Genomic DNA, 25,083 nt, shown 5'->3' with positions numbered 1-25,083 from the left:
CCGCTCTGCCGGGCCCCCAAGTCCCAAAGCCTTAGATTGCCCCGGGATCCTCCCTCCCTGGAGGCAGCGGGGACCTCAGGGAGTTAGGGACTCAGTGGGGAGCCTATGGAGCCACTTAGAACTTGATTAAAGCCTGGTTGAGGGGAGTCATTAGCTCAGTGGGGGCTGAGAGGCAGGGGAGGAAGTGGAGCCAGCAAGGAGGAGCCTCTGAGCTTTGGGGGTGCAGGGAGAGAGATTGGGGGCCAGCCCCAGGCAGGCGAAACCAGTGTCAGCTGGGCAGGGCCGCTGCTGGGGTCTGTGGGTTGGACTGGACAGGGGGCCTGTGAGGGTGAGCAGGTGGACCTAATTGTGCAGGGAGGACCCATCTGGGGTGAGCGGTCCTGGTCTGACGGCGGGCAAGTGGCTGCTGGCGACCTGGCCCGTCTGGGTGTTGATCTGGCCTGGGGTCTGACGTGGATGGCTCTTGGTTGCTGGCGGGACAGCGTGTATCTGCTCTGGCCACTTCCGGCCACTTGGCCTGGGCCTCAGCACTCAGTGTAGCCTTTTCCAGGCCAAGCCCCCATCCCCCTACCTAGGACTTTCCGGCTCCAGAGGTCACCACGGCAGGCGGCAGGGAGGCTGCCAAAGCAAACGAGCCCCCGTGACTTGTAGGAAAGCAGCTGGGGGAGGGGGCTGGCAGGAGGAGCAGGACCATGCGGCAGAGGCCAGAGGCCGCCCGGGGCCGGGGACAGGGAAGGGGTAGAGGCGACAGGTGTTGGTTAGGGGACCGAAAGGGGCTCCGAAAAGGGAGGGGGCTGAGGCTGGAACCGGGAGAGGGACAGCGGATGGGCGGGGCAGGAGAAGTGGCAGTGGCAAAGTGGACTTGGGACAGCCAGGCCCTTCCACCTGGTTCCCTCGGATCCGGGTCCGTCACCCCCGGCCGCCTCGCTCCCGCGCCCCTGCGCCCCTCTGCAGCTCCAGTCCGGCGGGTTTGCTGGGGCTGCCTGGTCCAGCCCCTGTCCGCCCGGCCCCACCAGCCAGGTGGCCTCTGGGGCTGCCAATCCCCGGGCCCGGCCCCTCCCCGCCCCTTCCCCCGCCTCCCGCCCAGCCCCCTGCTCCTCAGGTGAGGCCGCCTGGCCTAGCAGGCCCCACGCCACCGCCGCCACCACCTCTGCCTCCCGGGCCGCCCGCTGCGGGGCCACCATGCCGCTGCCCCGGCCTGGAGACTGACCCTCAACCGCACCATCTCGAGGCTCTTCCCCCACCTGCTGGACCCCAGGGTAAGGACCAGGGACCCCAGACTCAGTTCCAATCCTGAGGACAGGGGTCCCCTCGCCTCTACCCAATTCGATGCCCACGCCCAATCCAGGGGCTCCCAAGGACCCCAAACATGACTGTCGGACTTCTTCCCAAGGACCGAGGACTCCAGCACACTCTCCCATCAGACTTGGAGATTGGGCCCCCAGGTTTCTCCATGTTCAGACTCGGGAGTCCAGCCCTCAAATTTTTGCTTCCCCTCCGCCCTCTCTTCCCTCAGACCCCATGGGTTCCAATCCCAGTTCCCTCCCATCCGGGTCCATCACACCTGGCCACCTGGCTCCCACACCCCCGCACCCCAGGCTCAGGCCTGGGGGTCCTCAGCCCTTCAATTCCAGGAGTCCCCATGGCACTGGTCAGACACTGACCCCATCCTTGAACCCAGCCCAATCTGAGTCCGTGATCATGGCATGCTCTGGCCAGAGCCCAGTCCCTCCAGCTTCCCTGGATGGACGCCTGGGACTGGGGGCACCAGTGCCGGGCTGGGCTGGGCTCCCCCAGGCCCTGCCTCCCTGTTCATCTCCCCACAGGTCCCACCCCGGCCCAGGAGGTCAGCCGGGGAATCATTAACAAGAGGCTGTGACATGGCCGAGAAGGAGGGTGAGTCCCCCCCTTTCCTGAGCCCCCACTTGGGCTCTGCCTGGTGCCCTTCTGCTGTGCTCTCTCTTCAACCTTCCACCCCCATGGAGCCCCCATCTCTGGTCCCCCCTCCCAGGCCCGTCCCCACCCCCTTCTGCAGCCTCGTTCACCTGATTAACCATTAACTCCGTGTTCTGTGCACTTGTGCCACCCCCTGGCTCCCTGCTACCCCGGATGACCTTCCTGGCACCTTGCCTCAGTTTCCCCTCACCCCCAGTGATTTCTCAGCTCACCCTGAGCCTGTCCTCTACTGGGGGGATGGTGACATGGGGACAGGACGCTGCTCTGCTGCTGTGGTTAAGGGCCCAGATGTTAAGGTCAAACACATGGGCCTTGCACTTGAATTTGCTCCGGCCACTTTTTTGCTGTGTGGTCTTGTGCAACTGACAGCATTTCTCTGCTCTTCAGTCCCCCTTTCCCCTGCCCCCGGGGTCAAGTGTGGGTCCAATACTCCCTCCCTGAGGTAACAGGGAGCAGGGAACACACCAGGCACCCGCATGGGGCCTCAGGATGTAAGACGCGTGCCATAAACAGCAGCTGTCAGGACAGAGGTTGGAAGACTTGGAGTCCCAGGGACTCAGGACCCCCAGTGCGTCCTCACATTCCTCCTGCTGCCTGGCTCTGTGGGCAAAAGAGCAGAGGGAGGACTTTGGACTCAGCCCAGAGGGATGGAGAGAGAAGAGGAGCTGAGAAGTCACCCTGGGGATGCTGGAGAGAAGCCACCCCATGGAGTGGATGGCATTCAAGGGCTCTAGGCAGCCCGCCTCCGTCTCAGCCTCTTCCACACTTGGGGACCCAGCTGAAAGGGCAGTCTTTTCTTCCAACCCTACCCCAGTTGGGATTGACTCCTCCTCTTCTTCCTGGAGCCAGGCTACCTGCATTCAGTCCCAGACAGCAGCGCTTTCTAGCTGTGTGGCCCTGGGCAAATAGCTTACCCTCTCTGGGTCTCAGTTTCCTCTGTAAAATGGAGATGGCATTCGTATACCTCACAGCATGGCGTGAGGGTACTGGCTGACATGACTAGCCCAGACTCAGCCCTCCTCAGGTCTCAGTCTCAGTGTAGATAGCCACTCAGACCCTTAGATCCCAACCACTCAGCTGCCATTCAGAGTGAACCAGTTCTCTGTCACTCAGGAGAAAGTGCCGGGCACCCGGCTGAGCAGGTGGGTGACAGATCCTGGCTCCTTTGAGACAATTCCTTCTTTCTGGATCTGAAGGGTTCTGATGCCGGGCCTGCTTGCTGGGTCACTGGGGTGGGTGTCTGTGCCTCTCTGGGACTCGTCTCCTCATCTTTAAACAGGATGACAGTGACATGTGCCCAAGGCTCTCAGTGCTTCTGGGGACTGGGGAATCCCAGGAGGTGACTTCTGAGTTCAGACTCAAAGGATGAGGAGGGGTAGGTAGCGTGTGCCAGCAGGGGAAGAAGGCGGCTGAAGCCCGGGTGGCAGACTGCCCCGCGGCACAGCGAGCGCAGCTGGTGCTGGTGTTTCTGGAGGTGATGCAGGAAAGGAAGCTGTGGGGGAGATGAGTGCTGCCACTGGACCAGGCTCTGTCTGGGTCAGGAGCAGGGGATTCCTTGGCAGTGCTGGGTCTCTCCACAAGGTGGCGCTGGCGGCAACGCTTCTTGCCTCTAGTTGGTGGTATAAGTTCTGTGCTCCCCTGGCTCTAGGAAGCTCTGGGAGGTGTCCGATAGGGAGCCGAGCGCTGTTTGGAATTTGGGGAAACACATCCAACCCTCAAGTGTCAAAAAGCTACACTTATATCCTACAGGGCTGGACACGTCCGGCTGAGGGACTTAGCCTCCATTCTGGGGGGCACTAGGGAGTCATGGATGGTTCTAGATTAAGAAGGGACAGGTTGGATTTGGTATTTTAGGAAGGTTCCCCAGGCTTCCTTGTGGAGGGAGACCGGAAGGGGAGACAGAGCTCGGTGGTTGGATGGGGCTGAACTGAGGCAGGACCAGGGGAAGGGAAGGAAGGGTGGACAGGAGGGTCACTTAGGAGGACTGGCCAGGCTGGAGGAACTGGCCAGCTTTAGGGAGAAGGAAGAGTCCTCCAGTTGAGGGCCAGTCCTGGGGAGGAGGGCCTCGGGACCTGGGAGGAAGAAGAGATCTGGGGAGACCTTGGGGCCCTATGGGACCTAGGGGGTGAGAAGAAACTAGGGGGTTTCAGGGGAAGGTTCCCAAGAGGCTGCAGGACCCCTGCCCGGGGCTCAGAACACAGTCCAGGGCTGAGGACAGAGAGTGTAAACCGAGGCCACAGAGGCAGGTGAGACAGACGGCAGACCCAGGAGGAGAGGGAGGGAGGAGCTCACGGCCATCTTAGGCATCTGGATTCCAGGGAGTGGACAGAGAGCCCGGAGCAGAGCCTTGGAGGGGTCCCGGGAACACAGTGTGTGTGTTGTCTCCAAAGAGGGGGCATCTCAGGCAGGAAGTCCAGGTCATGTAAGAGAGGGGTTTCGACAGATTCAGATTCAAAGATGTCACCTTTGGTGGAGGCAGAACCTGTCCCGCGAGAAGCTGGGGGACCGCTGGGGGACGCCCCGAGAAACAGAGCAGAGAGTCTCGGGCAAAAGTGGGTCCAGGAGAGGCCTGACCCGCGGAGCACAAAGCCCCATAGCTTCCAGAGATTGTGATGTTGAGGATGTCACCTCTCAATGGCAGGAGCAGAGAGCATCTTGTCCCAGCAAAGATACCCAGGAAGGGTGTCTCTTTCCCCAGGGGACCCAGGTGAGGACGCAGCCTGTCCCACCAGAGGGACCTGTTTTGGAAGTGCTCAAAGTCCTAGCATGGAAGGGGGTGCTTTCTTGTCACCCTAGGAGACACAGGTGGCATTGCTTGCTGTCCCCCCGCCCAGATGCATCAGAGCCTCTAGGTCTTGTGCAGACTGCAGCCCTGGCAGGCACACCCCGAGACAGAGGGCCCCGAGCCTGTAGATGCAGGAAGCCAAGACACTCCCCTGGAACCAGGAAGATGTCAGAGGCCGAGCTGGGCGTGGGGACAGGCCTGAGAGCCCTCCCCACCCGTCACCAGGACAGGCAGGGGCTGAGCTGGGTCGCCCCTGCCCAGCGCCTCCTGGAGGGATGCAGCATTTCCTGATGCTGGTGGGAGCCGCTGGGCTCTCAGATTCTCAAGCCACCCAAACAGGGACTCTCCCAGGAAGGTCCTGGGCCACTCCCGGCTCTGTTCCGGGTACTGACCTGGCACTCTGCCCACCAACATGCCACCCAGACACGGACGAGGGAGCTGGGAGCTCTGAAGCCCTGAGAGAACTTTCTGGCAGCGGAGCCCAAGACAGGGCCAGGGCAGGGCCATTAGTGGTCTTTTTCCTTTGGTCCTCCTAGAATCCCTAGTGGGCAAGTTGGCGTTGGATCTCTAGGACCTCTGTGCACTGGAAATACAGTTCTTCTTTCCTCTGGGCCACGAGGCCTCCCTAGCTGGCCCGGGCCTTGGTTCCCACTGCCCTCCCTGAGCCTGTACCCTTCTGGCCTCCTCCAGGGCCTCTCTAGCCCTCTAACACAGTGAGCTTGTTCTTGCCTCCTGGCTTTGCCCATGCTGTTCCCTCTGCCCACCATGCTGTTCCTTAATGTCCTTGCATGGCTTCCTTTGCATTCTGGTCTAGCTCCAAAGTCTTTTCTCCTCCTTCTTTTTCTTAACAGGGATTGAACTCAGGGCACTCGACCACCGAGCCACATCCCCAGCCCTATTTTGTATTTTATGTAGAGACAGGGTCTCACTGAGTTGCTTAGGCCCTTGCTAAGTTGCTGAGGCTGGCTTTGAACTCGGGATCCTCCTTTCTTAGCCTCCTGAGCCACTGGGATTACAGGTGTGCACCACTGCCCCTGGCTCAAAGTCTTTTCTTCAGGAGCCTCATCCCCCTTGAGAAGCCCCCCACCTCCATTATTTTCCTCATAGCCTTTGCCACAATCTGGAAATTATCAGGTTCATGTTTAGTTGTGGGCATCCCTGCTCCCAACTCACACCCCGAGAGAGCCATCTTCTTGCCTGTCTGTCTTAACCTCTGCTCCCAGAGCCTAGAGTGGTACTAAGGACACAGAGGATGCTCAGTAAGACAGAGAAAGGCTCAAGCTCCATTTTACCCATGCAAACAGAGGCTCAGAGCGGTGAAGAGCATTGCATGGACCACAAAACTCTAATGAGGTATCAAGCATGTACTGAGCACTTGCTGTATGCCAGTGACACAATGAGAGGCTTCGTGATTATGTACTTTGGATCTGCCACCCAGTCTGCCCAGGGTTCAGATCTCAGCTCTGCCTCTTGCAGGCTGAGTCATGGTGGGCATGTGACTCGACTTCTCTGAGCTGTAGGAAAAGTGGGCATCGCAATGCAGGGCTGATACGCAGACTGAATAGTTGATGTGTTTAGAACAGTGCTCAGCGCACAGTGAAAAATGAGTTGGCATTATTTAAAAGGTCTCTAAAGTGTTGGTTTTTAGAAGTGGGTGCTGGGTGGATGCCCAAGATTCCAGCCAGAAGAGTGAGGCTGGCAACTTTCCAAACTTCGGTTCTCAACTTCCAGGGACCACATTGGGTTTGGGGGCTGGGGGGGTCTCCCAAGCAACAGGGGGAGGGGGAAATCAACGTCATGAGCCCTGATGCTGCAGGAGCCCCTGGAAAAGCCAGCCGAAGTGAGAGGTCGGGGGCACAAAGAGACGACAGAAATGCCAAAGCTCAGTGTCACCTGGGAGGAGGAGTCCCCTAAGAGCCAGAGGAGTGCCAGGGTAATGGCAGCGGGCCCAGCCGTGGCCCCTCCCCAGCTGGAGCCTTTGGGGAGCTGGACACCTGGTTGTCCACCTGGCCAGGGAGGGACCACCCTGCCCATTGCTCGGCCCCAGGAACCGGGCCCAGGGCACAGCAGGCTCAGTGGTGACAAGTTAGCCCTGGGGGGCAGGGCAGCTGGCCCAGTGCCTGGACCCTGCGGCAATGGGGACAGGCCTGGCAGTGGCCCAGCATGGTGTCTGTTGCAGGTGGCCGGACTGTGCCATGCTGCTCCGGACCCAAGGTGGCAGCTCTCATTGTGGGGACCCTCCTCCTCCTGACGGGCATCGGGGCAGCGTCCTGGGCCATCGGTGAGAGTGGTCCCTGTGCCTCTGATCTCCCCTGGCCCTGCGGCCCCCAATGCCTGCCCTCACCTCCACCTTCTCTGCAGTGACTCTTCTACTCAGGAGTGACCAGGAGCCGCTGTATCCAGGTGAGTCCAGCAGCTGGGACCCTCTGGGGGGCCCTGGAGGAACCTGCGGGGACGGTGGCTCAATAAAAGTATTTTTGAGTGAATGTATCGGTGCACGCGGAAATGCTAATGATAATAGTGCATTTGTATCGAGTGCCAGCTGTGGTCCCAGGCATGTTTTAATAAGTCTGTCCCTTGTCCAACCCAGTGTTTTTCAGGCTCCAAATGGCTTACCCCTGAGTGCACGAGGGATTTAAATTAGGGAGTTGGAAACTCCCACTTTTTAAAAGTGATTAGAAAATATCAGGGTGCATCTCTCCCAGTAGGAAAAAATGTGGTTCATTTTCTTGTTTAGGTTTCGTGTATTCATCGACATGCCATCCCGTGGCCTCTTCCAGCAGCCCTGTGAGGGTAGGACTGTGGTTCTCCCCAGTTTACAGATGGGGAAACTGAGGCTCCATCATGTAGTTAGCCTCAGACCGCAGCGTTCCCGTGGACCATGTTGCGCCGTCGGGCCTGGTCAGCACATGTTCTGGAGGCACAGTGGGAATTCAGGGATCCTCTAGCTCCCCTAGGAGGCAGGAGAGCGAGGTTTGCTTATGCTACTATTTGCCCATTTTCCAGACGTGGGAAATGAGTACCAGAGAGGACACAGCTGGTAATGATGGGCCCTGAGTGGCTCACCTTGGCTGGATGTAGCCATGGCTGCAGGCCCTTGGGGTGCCCGCCACAGCAGTCAGGAGATTCAGAAACGGACTGTGGGATGAGGGAGTGAACCTGCCCTAATGCCTTGTATGACCCCAGGGCAGCCGAAAGAAAGGGGGACTTGCTTGGGAAGTGTGTTTTCACATCTTCAGGCCGCCTCAGATTTCTTAAAGAATTCAGTTCACACCAAGAGCAATAATGAAGTTCCAGACCCAAAAAGCCAGCATCAGCGTCCCCTCTGCTGGCGGGCACTTAGGTGATGTTTGCCTGGGTCAGGCGAGCACCTTGGGGCTTGACCGGATCAGCTTTTTTTTTTTTTGGTGACAGGAATTGAACTCAGGGGCACTCAATTCCTGAGCCAGGTCCCCAGCCCTTTTTATTTTTTATTTAGAGACAGGGTCTCGCTGAGTTGCTTAGGGCTTTAATAAGTTGCTGAGGCTGGCTTTGATCTCAAGATCCTCCTGCCTCAGCCTCCCGAGCTGCTGGGATTACAGGCATGCGCTGCTGCACCCAGCTCAAATTCGTTCTTTCAGTCCTCCCAAGCGCCCCTGTTTGTATGGGGGAACCAAGGCACATTTTGGCCAAGGGACTTACCCCAGGTCACAGAGCTAGTAGGTGGCAGGGCTGTGACTTGCACCCAGGCAGCCTGGGTGGCCACTCTGTGTGACTCCCACCCTTTATTGTGTATCAAGGAACTGCTGAATTCGTTGCCATGGTAAAGGGTAACCTCTGCCAGGTCCCAACCACAACTTTACCCAACAGGCCTACGACGGGCTGGGAGTTGTCACAGGTCCAGAGTTTTGTGTGGGGTGTGGGAACCTGGCACCCAGTGAGGTGAACCGACTTACCTGAGACCACTCATTGGCAGAGACGTGAGATCAGGCCCTTGCAGAAAGCCCCGGGGGTCACAGGATGAAGTACCCACCTCACAGGCTCCTGGGCTCCCAGGACGTGGGACTCAGTCCACCCCACCTCCCCCTGACCTCTGGCACTCTCTGGGCTCCAGTCTGTGGGGGCTCCCCTGCTCCCCCCGATGTCCCATTCCCGCTGTCCTCGTGGACCCACCTCGTGCTCCCACTCCTGGTGTGTTTCAAGCAGGCAGGGGCATTCTGTTCACTGGTCAGGCAGTGCTTGGCGCACAGTAGGCACTCAGGACATCTTGGCTTAATAAATAGCACAAGGATAGATCACCCAGGTGAGCTAGGCTGTCCTGGGCCTTCAGCTGGACAGTCACCTGGATCTGGCCAGTTTCCAGAACCCTGGGGAATCGTGAGTCAAAACAACCCCCCCATCCCTGCCTTGTTTTGTGGATTTCCCACCTCAGTCAGTCGGTGTAGGAGGCCCACCAGGCGACCCGGAAAGCACTTTTGGCATTGCCTAAAATAATATAAACAAGAAGAAAACATTTCAAAGTGAGACGCGGCGCATAGACTGTGGTTTTAAAAATAACCAGAGGCAGCATTCTGTCCCCCTCCCCTCCCCCGCTCCCCACACCTCCCGCAACACCCGTCCATGCACTCACTCCTTTTTCTCAAACCCCACACTTGCTGGAAATTTCTGGAACAGTTAGGCGTCGTTTAAAAGTAAGACTCCACCTCCACCCCACCGCCCCTGCCTTGCTGTCCCAAACTCTGTTCTGGTCTCAGAGCTCAGGGAGCCGCGGGCACCAACCCGAGGAGAGGGGCACCCCCCCCCCCCCCGCAAGAGGCCATCATGACACCAGACCAGCCAGACAGCTCTTCAGTCCAGTGCAGCCAGGGAAGGGTCAGGCCCCGTCCACATGGAGCGGGGACTGAAGGTCGGCACGTCTGGGGTTCAGATCCTGGTTCCCCCAGTTCTTTGCTGTGTGTCCCCGGGCACGAGTATCCTTCCTAGGCTAATCCCTGCCCCCAACTGGTTGGATGGGCACGGAAGTGGTCACTGGGTGGGCCTGGTTTCCTCCCTGTCCTTGTTGCTCACTGCCTTGGTGGTGTTGGGTGTGCCAGCCCATCTCTCTAAGTCTCTCCGTCTTTAAAATGGCAGTGATTTGGTGGCTACGAGGCCTGGGTTGATGGCGGGGCAGGGAGAGTGTGGGCATAATGCCAGGCACACAGTAGGTCCTCAGCAGGGCAGGTGCTTGTTGGAAGTCCTGCCTTCCCTGGTTCAGACCTGTGGGTACCTAAGCAGGCCCTGCCTGGGTGCGGCCTCACGGGGCTCCTCTTAGAAGAAGTCAAAGGCCAGTTATCACCAGACTCTGTGTCCCAGAAGGTGCCATCAGGCCACGCTGGGGGCTCCTGAGAGCACACAGAGGCCCACGGCCCATGCTTTCACAAACCCGTCCCCTCCGCCGGCCCGTCCCCACCTCTGCAGCTCCATCCTCCTGGTGGCTCTGAGGGCTTGTCCTTGACCCCTCTCCTGCCTTCACATTCACAAGTGGATCCAAAGCAGACTGTCAGCTCCACCTGCAAAACTTATCCAGAATCGCACTCTTCTCCAGCCCCCTGCTCCCGCCTGGGCCCAGCCCCTGCCCCTGCCTGGGCTCCCCCACCTGCAGTCAGGGGAGCTCCAGGTCTGAGCCCCCTGCTGCACTGGGTTCCAGCTCAAAGCCCAGCCTGGCTCCATCCCATCTCCCGTTGTCCCCACCCCCACGGCCCCCACCCTGCACCCGCCCTGGGTTCTGCGAGTCCCTTGGCCTAATTTGCTGTCCCCTCGCCTGTCTTTCTCACCTCCCTCAGATTCTTAGATGCCACCTTCTCTGCAAAGCTGTCCCTGCCCACCTACTGAGATGTGCCATCTCACGCCCATCCTGTCAGCTTCCTTTGTCTCCGTAACCCCTTCTTCTGTTGTGACATGTGACATATTTTACTGCTTCATCCTGTTTATTATCTCTCTCCCCGACTGGGCTTTGGGCTGCACCAGGGCAAGGGTTTGTCTGATGTGTTCATTGCCTAAAATAGCTCCTGGCACCTCGGCTTGTTTGGTAAACAGAGGAAATGCACCTGAGGGCTGTGACCCGGCTCAGGTGCTATCAGGGATCCCCTGATGCATGGGCTGGATCGATGGGCCCCTGGGGACATCCACACAGACTGCCCCCCTCCCCCAGCCCAGAACAGAACCACCTCCCAAGAGCTTGCTCCCCTCTGGCCCTCCTGGGTAGCTTAGCCCTGCTTCATGTCAGGGACTGCTTTTTCATTCCTGTCTCTCCAGACTGGTGGCTTGGTGATGGCAGAGCCCAGAGCCGTCTCTTGGGTCATCCTTGTGTCCTAGCACCACTGGGCTTGGAGCATGGTCAATGTCTGATGCGTGAAAGAATGAATATTGCTTTGCCTAAATGGGAAATCATGCATTTTAGCATTCAAAAAGACAGAAAAGCCAACCTTCTTCTCCCTCCTCCTCCTCCTCCTCCTCCTCCTCCTCCTCCTCCTCCTCCTCCTCCTCCTCCTCTTAACCCTAGAATATTTATTTAAATGTTTTAGGAACCTGGTGTATTAGTCAAGGGTCTTCAGACTGCAAAAGACAAAACCAAGTAATCAATTGGCTAAGCAAATGGGAAATTATGAGCTCACCCAACTCTGGGCTTTCTTTGGGGCCTTTAAAAATGTCCCCAGAATCCTCTCCGCTCTCCCCCACATGGGAACTGCCCTTTTTTCTCACGGGGGCAAAGAAGGCCCTTAACATCTGAGTTTTGGGTGCAGCCACTTTGGAAAACTGGGGACCTTGGTGGGAAGGACTCCCTCTTCCCGAATGCTCCAGTTTCAGTGGCCAGCTTCGGAGTCCCAGGGCCCAGCCGCTGGTGTCCCCAGCTCCTTGCCCTTCAGCGCCTATGCTTGCTCCTGGGCCCTGTGAGGCCTGGGGCTGGAGCCACCTGACCTAACAGGCCAGGGGGGCTGTGGCCAGGGAGGTGGGTCGGGAGCATGACCGTGGGACCCAGGCGGCCGGCTCTGTCACCCTGCAGTGCAGGCCAGCCCTGTGGACGCCCGGCTCACGGTGTTTGACCAGACGGAGGGGACCTGGCGGCTGCTGTGCTCCTCGCGTTCCAATGCCAGGGTGGCAGGGCTCGGCTGCGAGGAGATGGGCTTCCTCAGGTACCAGGGAGCCCCAGGGGGTGGGGCTGGGGGCGGGAGGAGCAGGTCTGACCCTCGCCCTGCCCAGGGCCCTGGCCCACTCGGAGCTGGACGTGCGGATGGCAGGCGCCAACGGCACGTCGGGATTCTTCTGCGTGGACGAGGGCAGGCTGCCCCACGCCCAGAGGCTGCTGGACGTCATCTCCGTGTGGTGAGGAGGGCAGCAGCGGGGTGGGACAGTCCCTGGCCCCTGGCTCCTCATGTTCCTCTTGTCTGGACTAATTGGTGTTTTGTTCCTGTGTCCTCATCCCTCTTTCCATCACAGCGACTGTCCCCGGGGCCGGTTTTTGGCTACCATGTGCCAAGGTGAGACCCCAAAACTCAAGACTGTTTCCTTTAGCTTCTCCCCGGGGGGAACATGGCCCCTCAGACTCTCCCCAGGGCAGGGCTGTGGCCCTGCAGGTCCCCCAAGGGGCTGTGTCAAGTTCAGACCGCAGGGTGGGGCAGGGCCGGGCTCTGTCCCCTCAGTCCTCAGGGCAGGTCTTCCTGTCCTCAGGGCTCTCAGAACCCAGGGCCAGACCTCTGTTGGGCTCCCACCTCACCCTGCCACCCCGATGCCTTCCCCCACAGACTGTGGCCGCAGGAAGCTGCCCGTGGACCGTATTGTGGGTGGCCAGGACACCAGCCTGGGCAGGTGGCCCTGGCAAGTCAGTCTGCGCTATGACGGTGCACACCTCTGCGGTGGGTCCCTGCTCTCCGGGGACTGGGTGTTGACAGCTGCCCACTGCTTCCCAGAGTGAGTGTCCCCGCAGCACCCACCGGGGGAGAGGCGGTGAGGCCGTGCCTGGCCGGCCACCACCTTCCCTCCTGTCCCTTGGCAGGCGGAACCGGGTCCTGTCTCGATGGCGGGTGTTTGCCGGTGCAGTGGCCCAGGCCTCGCCCCAGGGCATGCAGCTGGGGGTGCAGGCCGTGGTCTACCACGGGGGCTACCTTCCTTTCCGAGACCCCAGCAGTGAGGAGAACAGCAATGATATCGCCCTGGTCCACCTGTCCAGCCCCCTGCCCCTCACAGGTACTTCTTGGGGGCAGGGATGACTTGACTTGGGGACTCCAGAGACAGACAGGACAAAGGAGGGGGACAAGAGCAGACTAGAATGCACTGATGATCCAGGTGTTCATGGATCAGGGGAATGAGTGATCATTAACTCTGGGCAGCGGGTGCAGCCACTTGGGAATGTTCTGGCAGTTGACCATGTGACAGTTCCATACCTGGGATGCACATCCAGGAGGGACACCGCGTGTCTACACAACTGTACACAAATGTTCACATCAGCATTATTCAAAGATGAAAACAACCCACATGCGTATCATCTGACAGATGGATAAACACAACAGAGTGCGTCCCTACAGCGGACTCCTATACGGCCATGAAAAGGAAACAAGATAGGGGTTCACCCGGCACCACGGGTGAACTGGGGAGTCCTTCTGCCCATGAAGGAAGCCCGTCTTGTGTGATTCCATTCCTATGAAATGCCCAGAACAGGCAAATCCATAGAGATCAAAAGTGGGTTCATGGTTGCCAGGGGCGGGTGGCGGGACTGTGGAAACTGGGAGGATTGGTAAAGGATACAGGGTTTCTTTTGGGGGTGGTGACATGTTCTAAAGTCCCAGAGTGGTCACCGTGTGTGTCTGGGAATACCCTGAAGCTGTGGACTTGCATGTGCCACGCTGGTGAGGAGGACAGCCTGGGAGGTGTAGCTCATGAGCACGGCTGCCCAGAATAATTACATGAAATATGAAATCTAAACAGGGAGGGGACAGATCCGTGGAGAGGTCACCAGGAGTCCCTCCTTTTACAGTTCTCTGGTTAGACCTCGGGTTCCAGCTCGCAGGCCCCAGTGTGATAGCAACGAAAGTCATGATACAGGGACGATGCAGTTATGGGCCACAGGAGATGGTTTTGGTCAGTGATGGACTGTACAGGGGACATGGGCCCGTGAGCTTATGTGGCCTCAAGCATCTCAGGTGGCGTCAGCTACGTTCTGGGTTATTTGCACAAAGTCACGTCACGATCCATTTCTCAGATACGGACCCCACCCTTAAGTCACACCTGGCTCTAAAGCGATGAGGTGACTCAGTAGTGGCTTTGCCCACGAGCCTCCAGGCTGGCGCGGTGCCTTCCCCGTGCCAGGCTCTGTCCTCATCCCTTGCTCACGGTGGCCCCGAGGAGCATCTCACAGAGCCCGTGGCCCACCTGCACAGGGTCCCCGCACAGGGAAGGGAAACGGCTCCAGGCTCCACGGCTGGCAAACGGCAGAGCGGAGCTGGGGCTGCCTGGTGCTGCCCGTGGTGCCAGCTGGGGGCCGGGGAGGTCGGTACTCCGGCCGTGGTCCGCGGCATGTTTATTGTGGTCATTTTCTCTTTTGGGATCTGAGATCCTAGTCTTTCACTTAAGGGAGGGATATACGTCTTTTTCTTCCCTTCTCCTGAGCGAAGAGTGGAGGGTTTACAATGTTGAAATGAGGACTTGGGGGGGGGGGGAGCAGCCGGGTTTGAGACACATGGCTGAGGGCTCTGGGGACAGATCCCGGGGATTTGTCGACGGTGGGATCTGGGGCACGTGGCTTCACCGAACTGTGCCTGTTCCTCAGCTGTAAAACAACTTCCTGGGGTTGTTGAGGCCATCAAAAGGGTTCAAACGAGTAAAGAGCTTTGAGATTTAGCAGCCCAGAGCAAATGCTCCCAAACTGTTAGCAGTTACTGCTGTGACTGTCACTTATTACTGTGACTAGTCACCAAGTACTTGCTGTTTGATTCCAGGCATATGCTGCCTCACCAAATTTTCAGGGTGCTTCCGGTGGGTCATGATCATTATTTTGATTTTACAGCTGAGGCCTCTGAGTCTCAGGCAGGAAAAGTCAACAGTCAGGGCTGACAGGACCACTTGGGAAGGTTGTGCACTGCACAAGGGTGCCACATCTCGGAGGGGCATTCTTGGTGTAGGGCTACATATTTATCGTTATGACAGGTGGAAGTCAAGCATCTCAACATAGGATTCTTCCCAAAGCCGCCCTTTGGGCTGGGGGTAGTGCCATGGCTGTGGTTAACAAAACAGGCTTAGAAATTGGGCCAACCTAGGTTCAAATTCTGACTTCACCATTGATTCGTTATGAAACTTTGGTCAAGTGACTTGGCCTCATTTCCCTTCTCTGGGGTCATGGCTGCCCCTACCTCCCGGGGCTGATAGGAGATGAGATGAACAGGAGAGCACTGAGCACCCTGAGAGCTCGCCTAGGCGGTGGGTCACTGTGGCCATCACAGACGGTCAGAGGACAGGGCCTGGTGGGGGGACGTGGAGGCAGCTGAACGGGCTTGTGCTGGGCGGGGCGGGGCAGGCCAGCAGGGGCTGGACCGACGGGGTCTCTGTCACAGAATACATCCAGCCCGTGTGTCTCCCGGCTGCGGACCAGGCGCTGGTGGACGGCAAGATCTGCACTGTGACGGGCTGGGGCAACACGCAGTACTATGGTGAGTCCTGTGCCCTGCCTGGACACCGTCATTAGGGAGACTGACCTGGGCAGGGGAGGGGCAGACCAGTGGGCTGGACAGCCACAGGCCCTGGTGTGTAGAGACCTGGGGGTCGTGGGGTGGGCGCCAGGAGGGAGGGGGTCGTGCATGCCCCCCGGCTCCGGCCAGCCTTGCCCCCGCACCCCCAGGCCAGCAGGCCCGGGTGCTCCAGGAGGCCCGAGTGCCCATCATCAGCACGGATGTCTGCAACGGCCCCGACTTCTACGGGAACCAGATCAAGCCCAAGATGTTCTGTGCCGGCTACCCCGAGGGTGGCATCGACGCCTGCCAGGTGAGGGCTGTGGGGGACCGCCGGGCCCCTGCTGCCCAGGGACGGAGACCAGGGCAGTGGGCGGTGGGGCTCCCTGCCTGAGCACAGAGGGCCTCCTGGCCTCCAGCCGCCTTGCCCTTCCCTCGCCAGGGTGACAGTGGTGGTCCCTTTGTGTGTGAGGACAGCATCTCTCGGACGCCACGTTGGCGGCTCTGTGGCATTGTGAGCTGGGGCACTGGCTGTGCCCTGGCCCAGAAGCCAGGTGTCTACACCAAAGTCAGTGACTTCCGGGAGTGGATCTTCCAGGCCATAAAGGTGAGGTGTCCCCTCCCCACTGGGGGGACTCTGGGGTGCTAAGGGGAGGCTGAAATTTGGGGCACCCTAGAAGAAGGCGCCTGGGGGACAGATGGGTCTCCAGTCTTCTGCGGAAGGGAGATGGCTCGTGGGACTTTGGGGAAAGCCCCTCAGACCTCAGAAGGCCCAGCTGTCTGTCCCCAGACTCACTCCGAAGCCAGCGGCATGGTGACCCAGCTCTGACCTGTGGCGGCTCCTCGCAGCACACCTGTCCGGGGCCCGAGGTTGGGTGGCTTCAGCTCCACACGACAGGATCCACGCTGAGCCCAGGAGGGGACACTCTTCCTCTGGGACAGTCCACAGGCCCAGGGACGCCCTCCTCCAAGGTTCTGTCTTCCACAGTGGGGGCTCACTCTGCCTCACCCTCCCGACCCTTGTAAATATTGTTCTGCCCTCTGGGGGCTCCTGTCTGGAGGCCCCTGAGGACAGGATGCTGTTTAAATAATAAAGATGGTTTTGATTAATGCGGCCTCCGAGTTTGCAAGTGTCAGCAGCAACAAGGACATTTTGCAGGGAGGGAAGAGAGGAATTAGGGCCTGGGGTTTATCAGGTAGAGCGTATGATCCCCCACTTTCCACAAAATTAAGATTTTTTTTCAAACACAGTGACACCCACCTATAATCCCAGTGACTTGGGAGGCTGAGGCAGGAGGATTACAAATTCAAGGCCAGCCTCAACAACTTAGGGACACCCTGTGTCAAAATAAAATAAAAACAGGTCCTGGGATATAGCTCAGTGGTAGAGCACTTGCTGAGCATGCTTAGGACCCCCAAGTCAAATCCCTAATATAGCAAAAAAGAGAGAAGATTTTGACCAGTTTGCTTAAATGGAAATACCCTGGGGGCATACTGGCTTCAGGTACTGCTGGATCCAGTTGCCCTCAAATCTACTTTAATTGTGTCAGCTTCATTTCCAAGCAGCCGCTCCTACCCACAGAGACAGAGACCTCCACCTTAACTCCAGGCTTAGACCCGTCACCCAGCTTTGCAGCTCTAGCCACAAATGTTTCTTCCCTAATAGCAAAACAAGTCCTAATGAGGCCCAGGTCTCTTGAACAGATTTGATGGTATGTTCTCATTGAATCACTGTGCACCTGGTGCACGTGGGGGTGGTGGGTAGGGGGGATGCATAGGGGGTTGTCCTTCAAGAACAATATAAGCTGAAATGAAGACTTGTTTCCAGAAAAAGTGGACATCAATGCCCAGTGAGCAAAAGCACATCTTCTTTGGACCAACACAGAAAACAGGGCCTTTTGGATGGAGGTGGGGTGCAGGCCTTGTGATTGCGGGCTGAAGCCCCTACCCCTACATCCATGTGGGCTGGGGTCAGGTCCCACCTTTTCTTGGAATGGGGCTCCCCAGCCCCCCCCCCCCCCCACACACACACCCTCTGGAGCATCTGCAGATCTTTGTGATGGCCAAGAGGGCCACCAGAGGGCGCTGTTGCCTGTACATGGCGAGAACGCGTTTCCAGTCTAGTGCTGTTAAAAACCAGCAGAAGTAATGTGTCAGCTGGGTGTCTGTTTCTGAATATTTTAAAGGATAAAAATTATAAGGCATCAACTTCAAGCTCCCAAGAAATTTCCTAGAGTATAAAAAGACCCCCATCCCCCAAAAAAGTCTCCTTTGAAGGACTAACAGAACATCCATTTGGGAAATGCTCCAACCATGTGCCTGTTCCCGATCCCCAAGCCTTAGTGAGGTTGGTCTCCACCATTGAGGATCAGTGGAGTCTCCCAACCCTGTTTCTCAACTTGCAGAACCTGTACACAGATTTTCCAAATGACTGCATGTGGCTGCACTGTCTTAACCACCGTATTTGGAGTGTGATTTGAGATTTGACTTGCACATTGGTTTGTTAGAAATGTACAGAGTTAGAGGAGATGACTGAAAATTTTCAGCTGGAAATCGTGCTGTACATGTGTTTAGTGAAGTTTGGGGACTCTGGGGGAATGTGACTCACTCTGGGGTGATGGTCTAAATAGATTTGTCTATGCCCTGGTTGGGGGAGTGGGTCTGAGCAGCCAGCAGGGGGCACTTAAGAGGTCATGGACCTGCCCTGGTGGATCTGAGGGGATGTGGCCCTATTCTAGGGGATTTGACAGAAAGTTGGACATGTGTTAGTCTGTTTTCTGTCGCCATAACAAAATACCCAAGACTCGGTGCTTTATAAAGAAAAGAGGTTATTTAGCTCACAGTTTCAGAGCTGGAAGTCCAAGATTGGGCAGCTGCATCCACGTAGGCTCTGGTGAGGGCCTCACAATGGATGCTTCAGGGATGACAGGGAAAGATCACATGGGAGATAGTGAGAGACCAGGTGGGGGCCAGTCTTGTTCTTGGGGTCTGCCAGCACCCTTGCTTTCTTGGAGTGGAGTGGGAAGGGGGGTTGGGACTCACTCAAATCCGTTCACTAGTTTTCTTAGGATGCCAGGAGTCAGTGGGTTTCAGGTTCTCCTCTGACTCCCAGCTACCTCGCCACCCCTCCCAAGGAGCCAAGGAAACCTAAAGATCATTATAATGACAATCTCAACACTGATTTAGGGTTCTGCTGGAATCTTGGGCTTCAAAAGTCTGGATGTTAAAAGCCCTGTCTTCTGTGTCATGCTGTGCCCCCCGAGTCAGATATGGCTCCATCTACAGAACAAGTGTAGCCACATCGGGACCACAAGCAAGGCCTGGCAATCACATTTCGCATTTATATCTGACTATCCCCCTTTCAAATATAGAGAAGCCTTCTGGGTGTCCCTTGGGGTGTAAAGCTCTGTAGGGGGTTGCTTAAGTTGGCATTTTTGCAGTCAAGTCGAAGGAGAAATGTATAGTTACTCTTTCATAATAGTTATTTAACAGTGGAAACACTAAAAGATTAACAGTGGTTGTCAAGGCCGGTAATTTTATATTCAGAAATAACCGCTGTGAATGTTCAAATAGTGGTGTAAGTAGGGCAATGGATTTTGGTTTCTGCATGAGAGGTAATGCTATTTCAATTATTCAGTGATTAAGTGAGCTGCTGCTCTGGCTCTATTTCAGCAAAACAAACCACCCTAAACCTAGTGGTGCAAAGTAGCAACCATTGTATTAGGACTCATGGACTCCACGGCTCAGTGTTGGATAGAGGGCGGAAGGGACGGCTTACCTCTGCTCCATTATGCTCAGGTTCTTAGTAGGAAACCTAAAGCATAATGACTTGGGGAACAGGGACTGGACCATGGAGGCTTCTTTACTCATAAATCTGGTGCCTGGGCTAGAATGGCTAAGAGGCAGGGATCCATTGGGACTTCCAATTCATTGTCCAAGTGATTTGGGCTTCCTGCTGTTATGGCTGCTTCCAGACCTTTGGACTTCTCACGAGGCAGCCCCAGGCTTCAGAGCAAACCTCTGCATTTTACACCACGGCCTCACTGCCACAAAACTTCCCAGACTCTATGATAGGGGCAGAGACCCCACTTTTCAGTGGAAGACACATCAAAAAATTCAGGGCCATTTCTTAGAACTGCCATTGGGACTTATAGACCAGAGGAGCAAGTTGATAGCTGTCAAAACAGAAATGATCCCTCACTAAAAATTTGGCCTGAAAGATTTGCATGCTAAAGTTGCAGATAACAAAAATTATATTCTTTATAAAGTAAGCCATCTCAGGTATTTTGTTATAGCAAAGGAAAACAGACTAATACACGCCCAACTTAGCAATACATAGTCCCATTTGTTTGTTTGGTTCAGAGGTTCATTCTATGATAGGAATGTTCAGCTTCAGGCAAAGCTTGATTTTAGCACTTAGTCAGCATTTGGCCACAGTATCTATTTGTTGTACCATATATAATAATTTTTTATACTCTCATGAATATTTATTTTAGCATTTTTTCTGTGCCAGGCACTGTACCAGGAGCTCTCTGTATGTTCCTTCGGTATTTCCTCAAATTCAGATGTTTGAAGGTGCTGATTTTAATTTTGCTATTCATTCATTCATTCATTCATTCATTCATTCAATTAATATTTATGAAGCACCTATTATGTTCCAGGCACAGTTCTGAGTGATGTTGTTTTATTTATATTTCTCTTCCTTTTCATATTTCTTTTTCTCTTAACCTCAACTCTGACAGTAACAGGTACAAAAGTGTGGATTTCGTGTGGTAGTGGCAGATACATGTGTTTTCAATATAAATCAGAATAAAAAAATGTAAGTGAAGGAACACTGAGACGATATTAACAAACGTCTCCTGTACTCTCCGGGGTTCCTGCACCCAGGGTGCCACACCGCGGGAATCACTTGGTTCATCCCCTTACAATCTGGGAGGCAGGGGCCGTGGGGCTCAGCCTCCTTCAGGGGGCTTCGTCATCTGTCCCAGGTGCCCAGCTGAGCCTGGGACCCGTGAGGAGAGCAACTCTGCCGAGGGCCACCGGGAAGGCTCACGCCCCGCACGTCTCCAGATGCGAAACTGTCACCCAAAGATGCCCCTGGATGGGCAGGAAGCGAGGACCCTGCTCAGTTTCGACCACAGGGACCCTACAAATAACCTGGCCTAGGCGAGCCTCTGTCCCACCTGGCGTGGCCATGAGAAAGGCCAGCTTAGGTTGGGGAGCCAGATCCGTGCCCTTGGGACATCTGCTTTGAAGATGAGTCCCCACTGCCTAACGGTGAGCACCTTCTGGAGGGAGAACCTCTGCGAACGTCCGCAGGTGCGCTGTCCTGAGCCCCTTCCTGCTCCCTATTCACCCTCCAGGTGAATGTCCTCCTGCCACTGTGTCCCCTGCAGTAGCCCTAAATGCCTAAAGGCTCAGCCCCCATCCTTCTCTGGGGAAGCCCAGCCCCAGGGCCCCGGGGGGCCTGGTCTTCGCGTCCCACACGCCCCCCTGTTCCCAGGAGTCTGTGAACTAATCCTGCACCTGCAGGAGAGGGAACCGGCAGGGTCCCTGGGGGGCACAGGCGCTGGGTGACCTCAACCCTGTCGCCAAGTGAGGCCTCGGTTCTTCCTCCTGCAGGTGGCTTGACTGGCCTCGGCAGCTGAGGAGTGTGGAGGCCGCTGCGGCCCCTGGGAGCCTGTGGCAACCCTGCGGCTGGGGAAGCCCTGGACACCATCGGTCCCTCTTCCTTCCTGGCTGCACCTGTCACCTCCAGGCCTGCCCAGCCCCAGCCACACAGGGTGGGCCCAGCATGGCCCCCGGAGGCACGAGCAGTGGACCAGGGGGCAGAGCTCCCTGCCCACCCCAGTCTCCACCTGGGCCCCACCTCAGCCCTGGGACATGCCAGTCTGGCCACCCAGTCCTGGGTCCACCTTGAGGCTGTGCTGTTGGGTGCGCGGGAGCGCGGGCCCAGGGAGCGCGCTATGGCGGGTGGGCTTGGCTCTTAGCTGATCCCCTGGTCCCCTCTTCTCAGTGACAAGAAGCAAGGAGGTTGGGGTGAAGCCAGTCACACTTCCTAACCTGGAGAGGTGACCTGGGGCAGGAGGGGGGCCCTAGGGGTTTAAAGGGATGTGGCCCCACCCTGGGGTCCCCAGGGGACCTGAGAACTAAGGGAACACATTGACCCCTGGGTCTGAGAGGCATCCGGTGGGACTGGAGGAGCCTCCATAGCCGTGGTGACCCCAGCCTCACTCCTGATCCCTGTGGGGTGCAGCACGGGGTGGGGAGGCCCTCTCTGCAGAGGATGGTGGCTTCTCTGAGCTGCTGCTGCCTGATCCCTTTGCTCTGAGGTCACACACAGAACAGTCTTATGTGAGTCCCTGGCCACAGTGCCCCTGGGGTCTCTTGTCCCCAGCCCCACTCCTGACCCTGTACCTATCCATGTCTTACTCCCTCCTGGGCTTCATCCTGGGCCCTCCTGGGGTGGGGCCTGTCCCTCCTCTGCCCCCAACATGATGACACTCCCTGCCAGTCTCCTCCGCCTCCCCCAGGCCTGCACCAATGGGCTGGTGTCCTCTGGGGAGCCTGTGGCCCTGTTCACGCCTGAGGCACTTCCCCTGGAGACAGGCCAGGCCTCTGCAGCCCTGTTCAGGGCTGTGGGTCCACTCTGAGAGGGGTCCATGTGTGGTCCCACAGAGCCTCCAGCCAGGGGCCAGAGGGACCCTACAAATAACCTGGCCTAGGTGTGCCTCTGTCCCACCTGGTGTGGCCATGTGAAAGGCCAGCTTAGGTTCTGGGGGGCTGGGGCAGGGCAGCTGAAGACCTGGCCTTCCCTTCCCCAGCCCCCCAGCTCCCAGCCCTCGAGCCTCGCTGGTAGCCACCTGGGACCAAATTCCTTTTTTTAAAATTTTTATTCTGATTAGTTATACGTGACGGCAGAATGCATTTCAATTCATCATACACAATTGCAGCACAACTCTTCATTTCTCTGGTTGTTCACGAGTCCCACCATATGTGCGCTCACACATGTCCCTAGGGTAATGATGTGCATCCCACTCCACCCTCTTTCCTGCCCCCATGCTCCTCCCCTTCCCCCCCCTCCCCCCTCCCCTTCGCCCAAGTGAAGTAAGACAAAGGCCGAAGCTTCCCTCTGAGAAGTGAATGCTGACCTGTAATGGGGGGGGGGGGGGGGCGTGGGGAGAATGGAGGAACTGAATTCTTTTTTTTTAACATTTTTTTAACTTTTTATTTTTAGTTGTAGGCGGATACAATACCTTTGTGTGGTGCTGAGGATGGAACCCAGGGCCTCACACATGTGAGGCCAGCACTCTACCGCTGAGCTCCAGCCCCAGCCACCCCCCCCACCCCCAAATTCCTTTTGATGGGTCCCTTGTCCCCAGGTGAGGAAGGAGGTGGCCGTGAAGGGCCAGGCTGAAGACTCAGGCCCAACCACCGAGGAAGAAGGCTCTGGGCTCTAGACTAGTGGGAGACATTGTGGAGGAGAGAAGTGGAGATGGAGGGGGAGAGGGAGAGAGAGAGAGGGAGGGAGGGAGGGTGAGAGAGAGGGAGGGAGAGAGAGAGAGAGGGAGGGAGGGAGGGAGGGAGAATGGGAGAGGGAGGGAGGGAGGGAGAGAGAGAGAGGGAGGGAGGGAGGGAGGGAGAGAGAGAGAATGGGAGAGGGAGGGAGGGAGGGAGAGAGAAAGAGGGAGGGAGGGAGGGAGGGAGAGAGAGAGAGGGAGGGAGGGAGGGAGGGAGAGAGAATGGGAGAGGGAGGGAGGGAGGGAGGGAGAGAGAGAGAATGGGAGAGGGAGGGAGGGAGGGAGGGAGAGAGAGAGAGGGAGGGAGGGAGGGAGGGAGAGAGAGAGAATGGGAGAGGGAGGGAGGGAGAGGGAGAGGGAACGTGGAGGAGGGCTGGGGAGCCAGGCACAGGGAGGCAGACAGGAGAAGTGCCACCAAGGAGACAGAGGCCAGTGGAGAGGGAGAGAAGAAGGGGCAGAAAAAGGGAAATAGAAAGATAGAGACCGGGATGGTGGTGGAAGGCCACCGTGGGCTCTGGAGGAGGTGACCACAGAAGCAGCCAGCCCCAGGACAGATGGGACCAGCTAAGAAACGGGGTGTTGTGGGTGCTCCTGGGCCAGCCCATGACGCCCCAGCTCCCTGCCCTGGGCCCCACGGATGACCACCTTCTGGGTGGTGCTGGCCACGGTCAACGGCGTCCCGGGGCACTGTCCTTCCACAGTGACATCCAGTGGATCCCTGGGGTGGCCAGTGGCAGAGCCCCCACAATGGCCCAGGGCATGGCAGCCTAGCTAGGAGGCAAGGAGAACCCACGAAGGCTGCTGTCGAGTCTTCAGGAAGGGTGACCAGATGGCCTGCTCAGCCCCATCCTGAACCGTCTCCCCAGGTGGCCTCGACAGGGGCCAGCAGAGGGGCCACTGTGCCAGCCGCGGCTCCAGGGCCTGGGGCGCAGGCAGGTGCAGCCAGCAGCAATGCAGGCACCTGGGGTTCAGGACCTTCTGCATGAGCGCCTTTGTGGTCCCAGTGACTGTGCCTACAGTGGTGAGGAGGTGGGGACCCTGCCCCAGAGCCACCTGCTTCTAGGTCCAGGTCCACAGAGGCCCCAGCCTCTCCTCTGGGACCAGGGAGTTCCCCCCCCCCCAGCCTCAGACCATCCTCAGACCCACGTGATGGACCCCAGCCCTCTCCTTCCTCAAACCCTAGGCCTGGACACCCCACCCAGCCCCACTCTGCTGCCCGGTTCCTGCCCCTGGGAGCCTCTTTCTGGAACAGCAGTGCCGCAGCCTCAGGCACCACTGTGGGCAGGAAGACCGGTCCGTTGGGCCAGCAGGGTACATCTGCAGGCCCCTTCCCACGCTGCCCCTCCCAGAGCCTCCTGTCATCTGGGCCCCCAGGGCCATCTGCACAGGCTCTCAGCCGCAGCTCCAGCCCCGCCATTTCATCCTGGCCCTGCTTCCTGGGGTCCACCTGGAGGAGAGCCCCGGTGCCTGAGGCCGTGGGGCCAAGGGTGGTCACGGCAGGACGTGCTGGAGAGGCCCAAGGCCCAAGAAGGCCTGGCTGGTGGGTGAGGCAGGGAGCAAGGCTAGAGGATGTACCTGTGGCAGGCGAGGGGACAGAGGGTCCAGTGACAGGTGGACAGACAACAGGCAGAGAGAGGGACACCGTGAGAGACCTCAGGCAGGTGGACAGGAAGGTAGGCCGTGCAAATGGACAGAGAGAGAGTCAGACTGCAGAAGCACCTGGGTGACCAGGACAGCTGCCGAGGCAGAAGGAAGGGAGGCAGAGGGACAGGTGGACAAATGGTGGCAGATGGCAAGCCACTCGGAGGACTGGCCACGACAAGACGGCCACAGGCAGGTGAAGCCACCCAGGGTCACATAAACACAGCCCCCCCAGGGCCTCTGCGTCACTTCTCCCTGCCCTTGCCCTCATCATTCACCCCTGCGCTGGTTCCTGCTCAAGAACACAGTTGCCGGTCATCGGGTGACCCGGGGGCTGAGGCCATGGCTCCCTCCCCATCCCGTGTCCCTCTGGAGGCCCTCCTTGCTTTCTCCTTCCAATGCGCAGCTGAGGACCCTGTTTGAGTAGCCCTGGCTTGTCCACTTAGGCGGCTGAACACCTGGCCAGCATCCCGCCCATGACCATGAACTTGACTGGGCTTGAGGA

General features: G+C 57.7%; 1 protein-coding gene across 3 annotated transcripts; it reads left to right on the top strand.

The window, feature by feature from the left end:
- Positions 1 to 104: 104 nt before the first annotated feature.
- Positions 105 to 16,520, top strand: HPN (hepsin). 3 transcript variants are annotated; one of them, XM_081274018.1, is made up of 12 exons: positions 105 to 1,896; positions 6,921 to 7,022; positions 7,103 to 7,144; positions 11,763 to 11,892; positions 11,960 to 12,082; positions 12,197 to 12,237; positions 12,502 to 12,667; positions 12,753 to 12,943; positions 15,304 to 15,399; positions 15,588 to 15,730; positions 15,860 to 16,024; positions 16,208 to 16,520. In XM_081274018.1, exons 1-12 carry the CDS (start codon positions 1,707 to 1,709, stop codon positions 16,244 to 16,246), a joined length of 1,428 nt encoding a protein of 475 aa, XP_081130144.1. In that variant the 5' UTR covers positions 105 to 1,706; the 3' UTR covers positions 16,247 to 16,520. The 3 variants fall into 3 exon arrangements, with proteins under 3 accessions (XP_081130144.1, XP_081130145.1, XP_081130143.1); XM_081274019.1 differs by having other exon boundaries at positions 105 to 1,259; positions 1,827 to 1,896; positions 15,860 to 16,225; XM_081274017.1 differs by having other exon boundaries at positions 15,860 to 16,225.
- The last annotated feature ends 8,563 nt before the right edge of the window (positions 16,521 to 25,083 follow it).

Source organism: Spermophilus citellus (genome assembly GCF_964194105.1).
Source record: "Spermophilus citellus genome assembly, chromosome: 18".
In the NCBI taxonomy this organism is placed as follows: Eukaryota; Metazoa; Chordata; class Mammalia; order Rodentia; family Sciuridae; genus Spermophilus; species Spermophilus citellus.
This window is presented reverse-complemented; position numbering and strand designations above follow the sequence as displayed.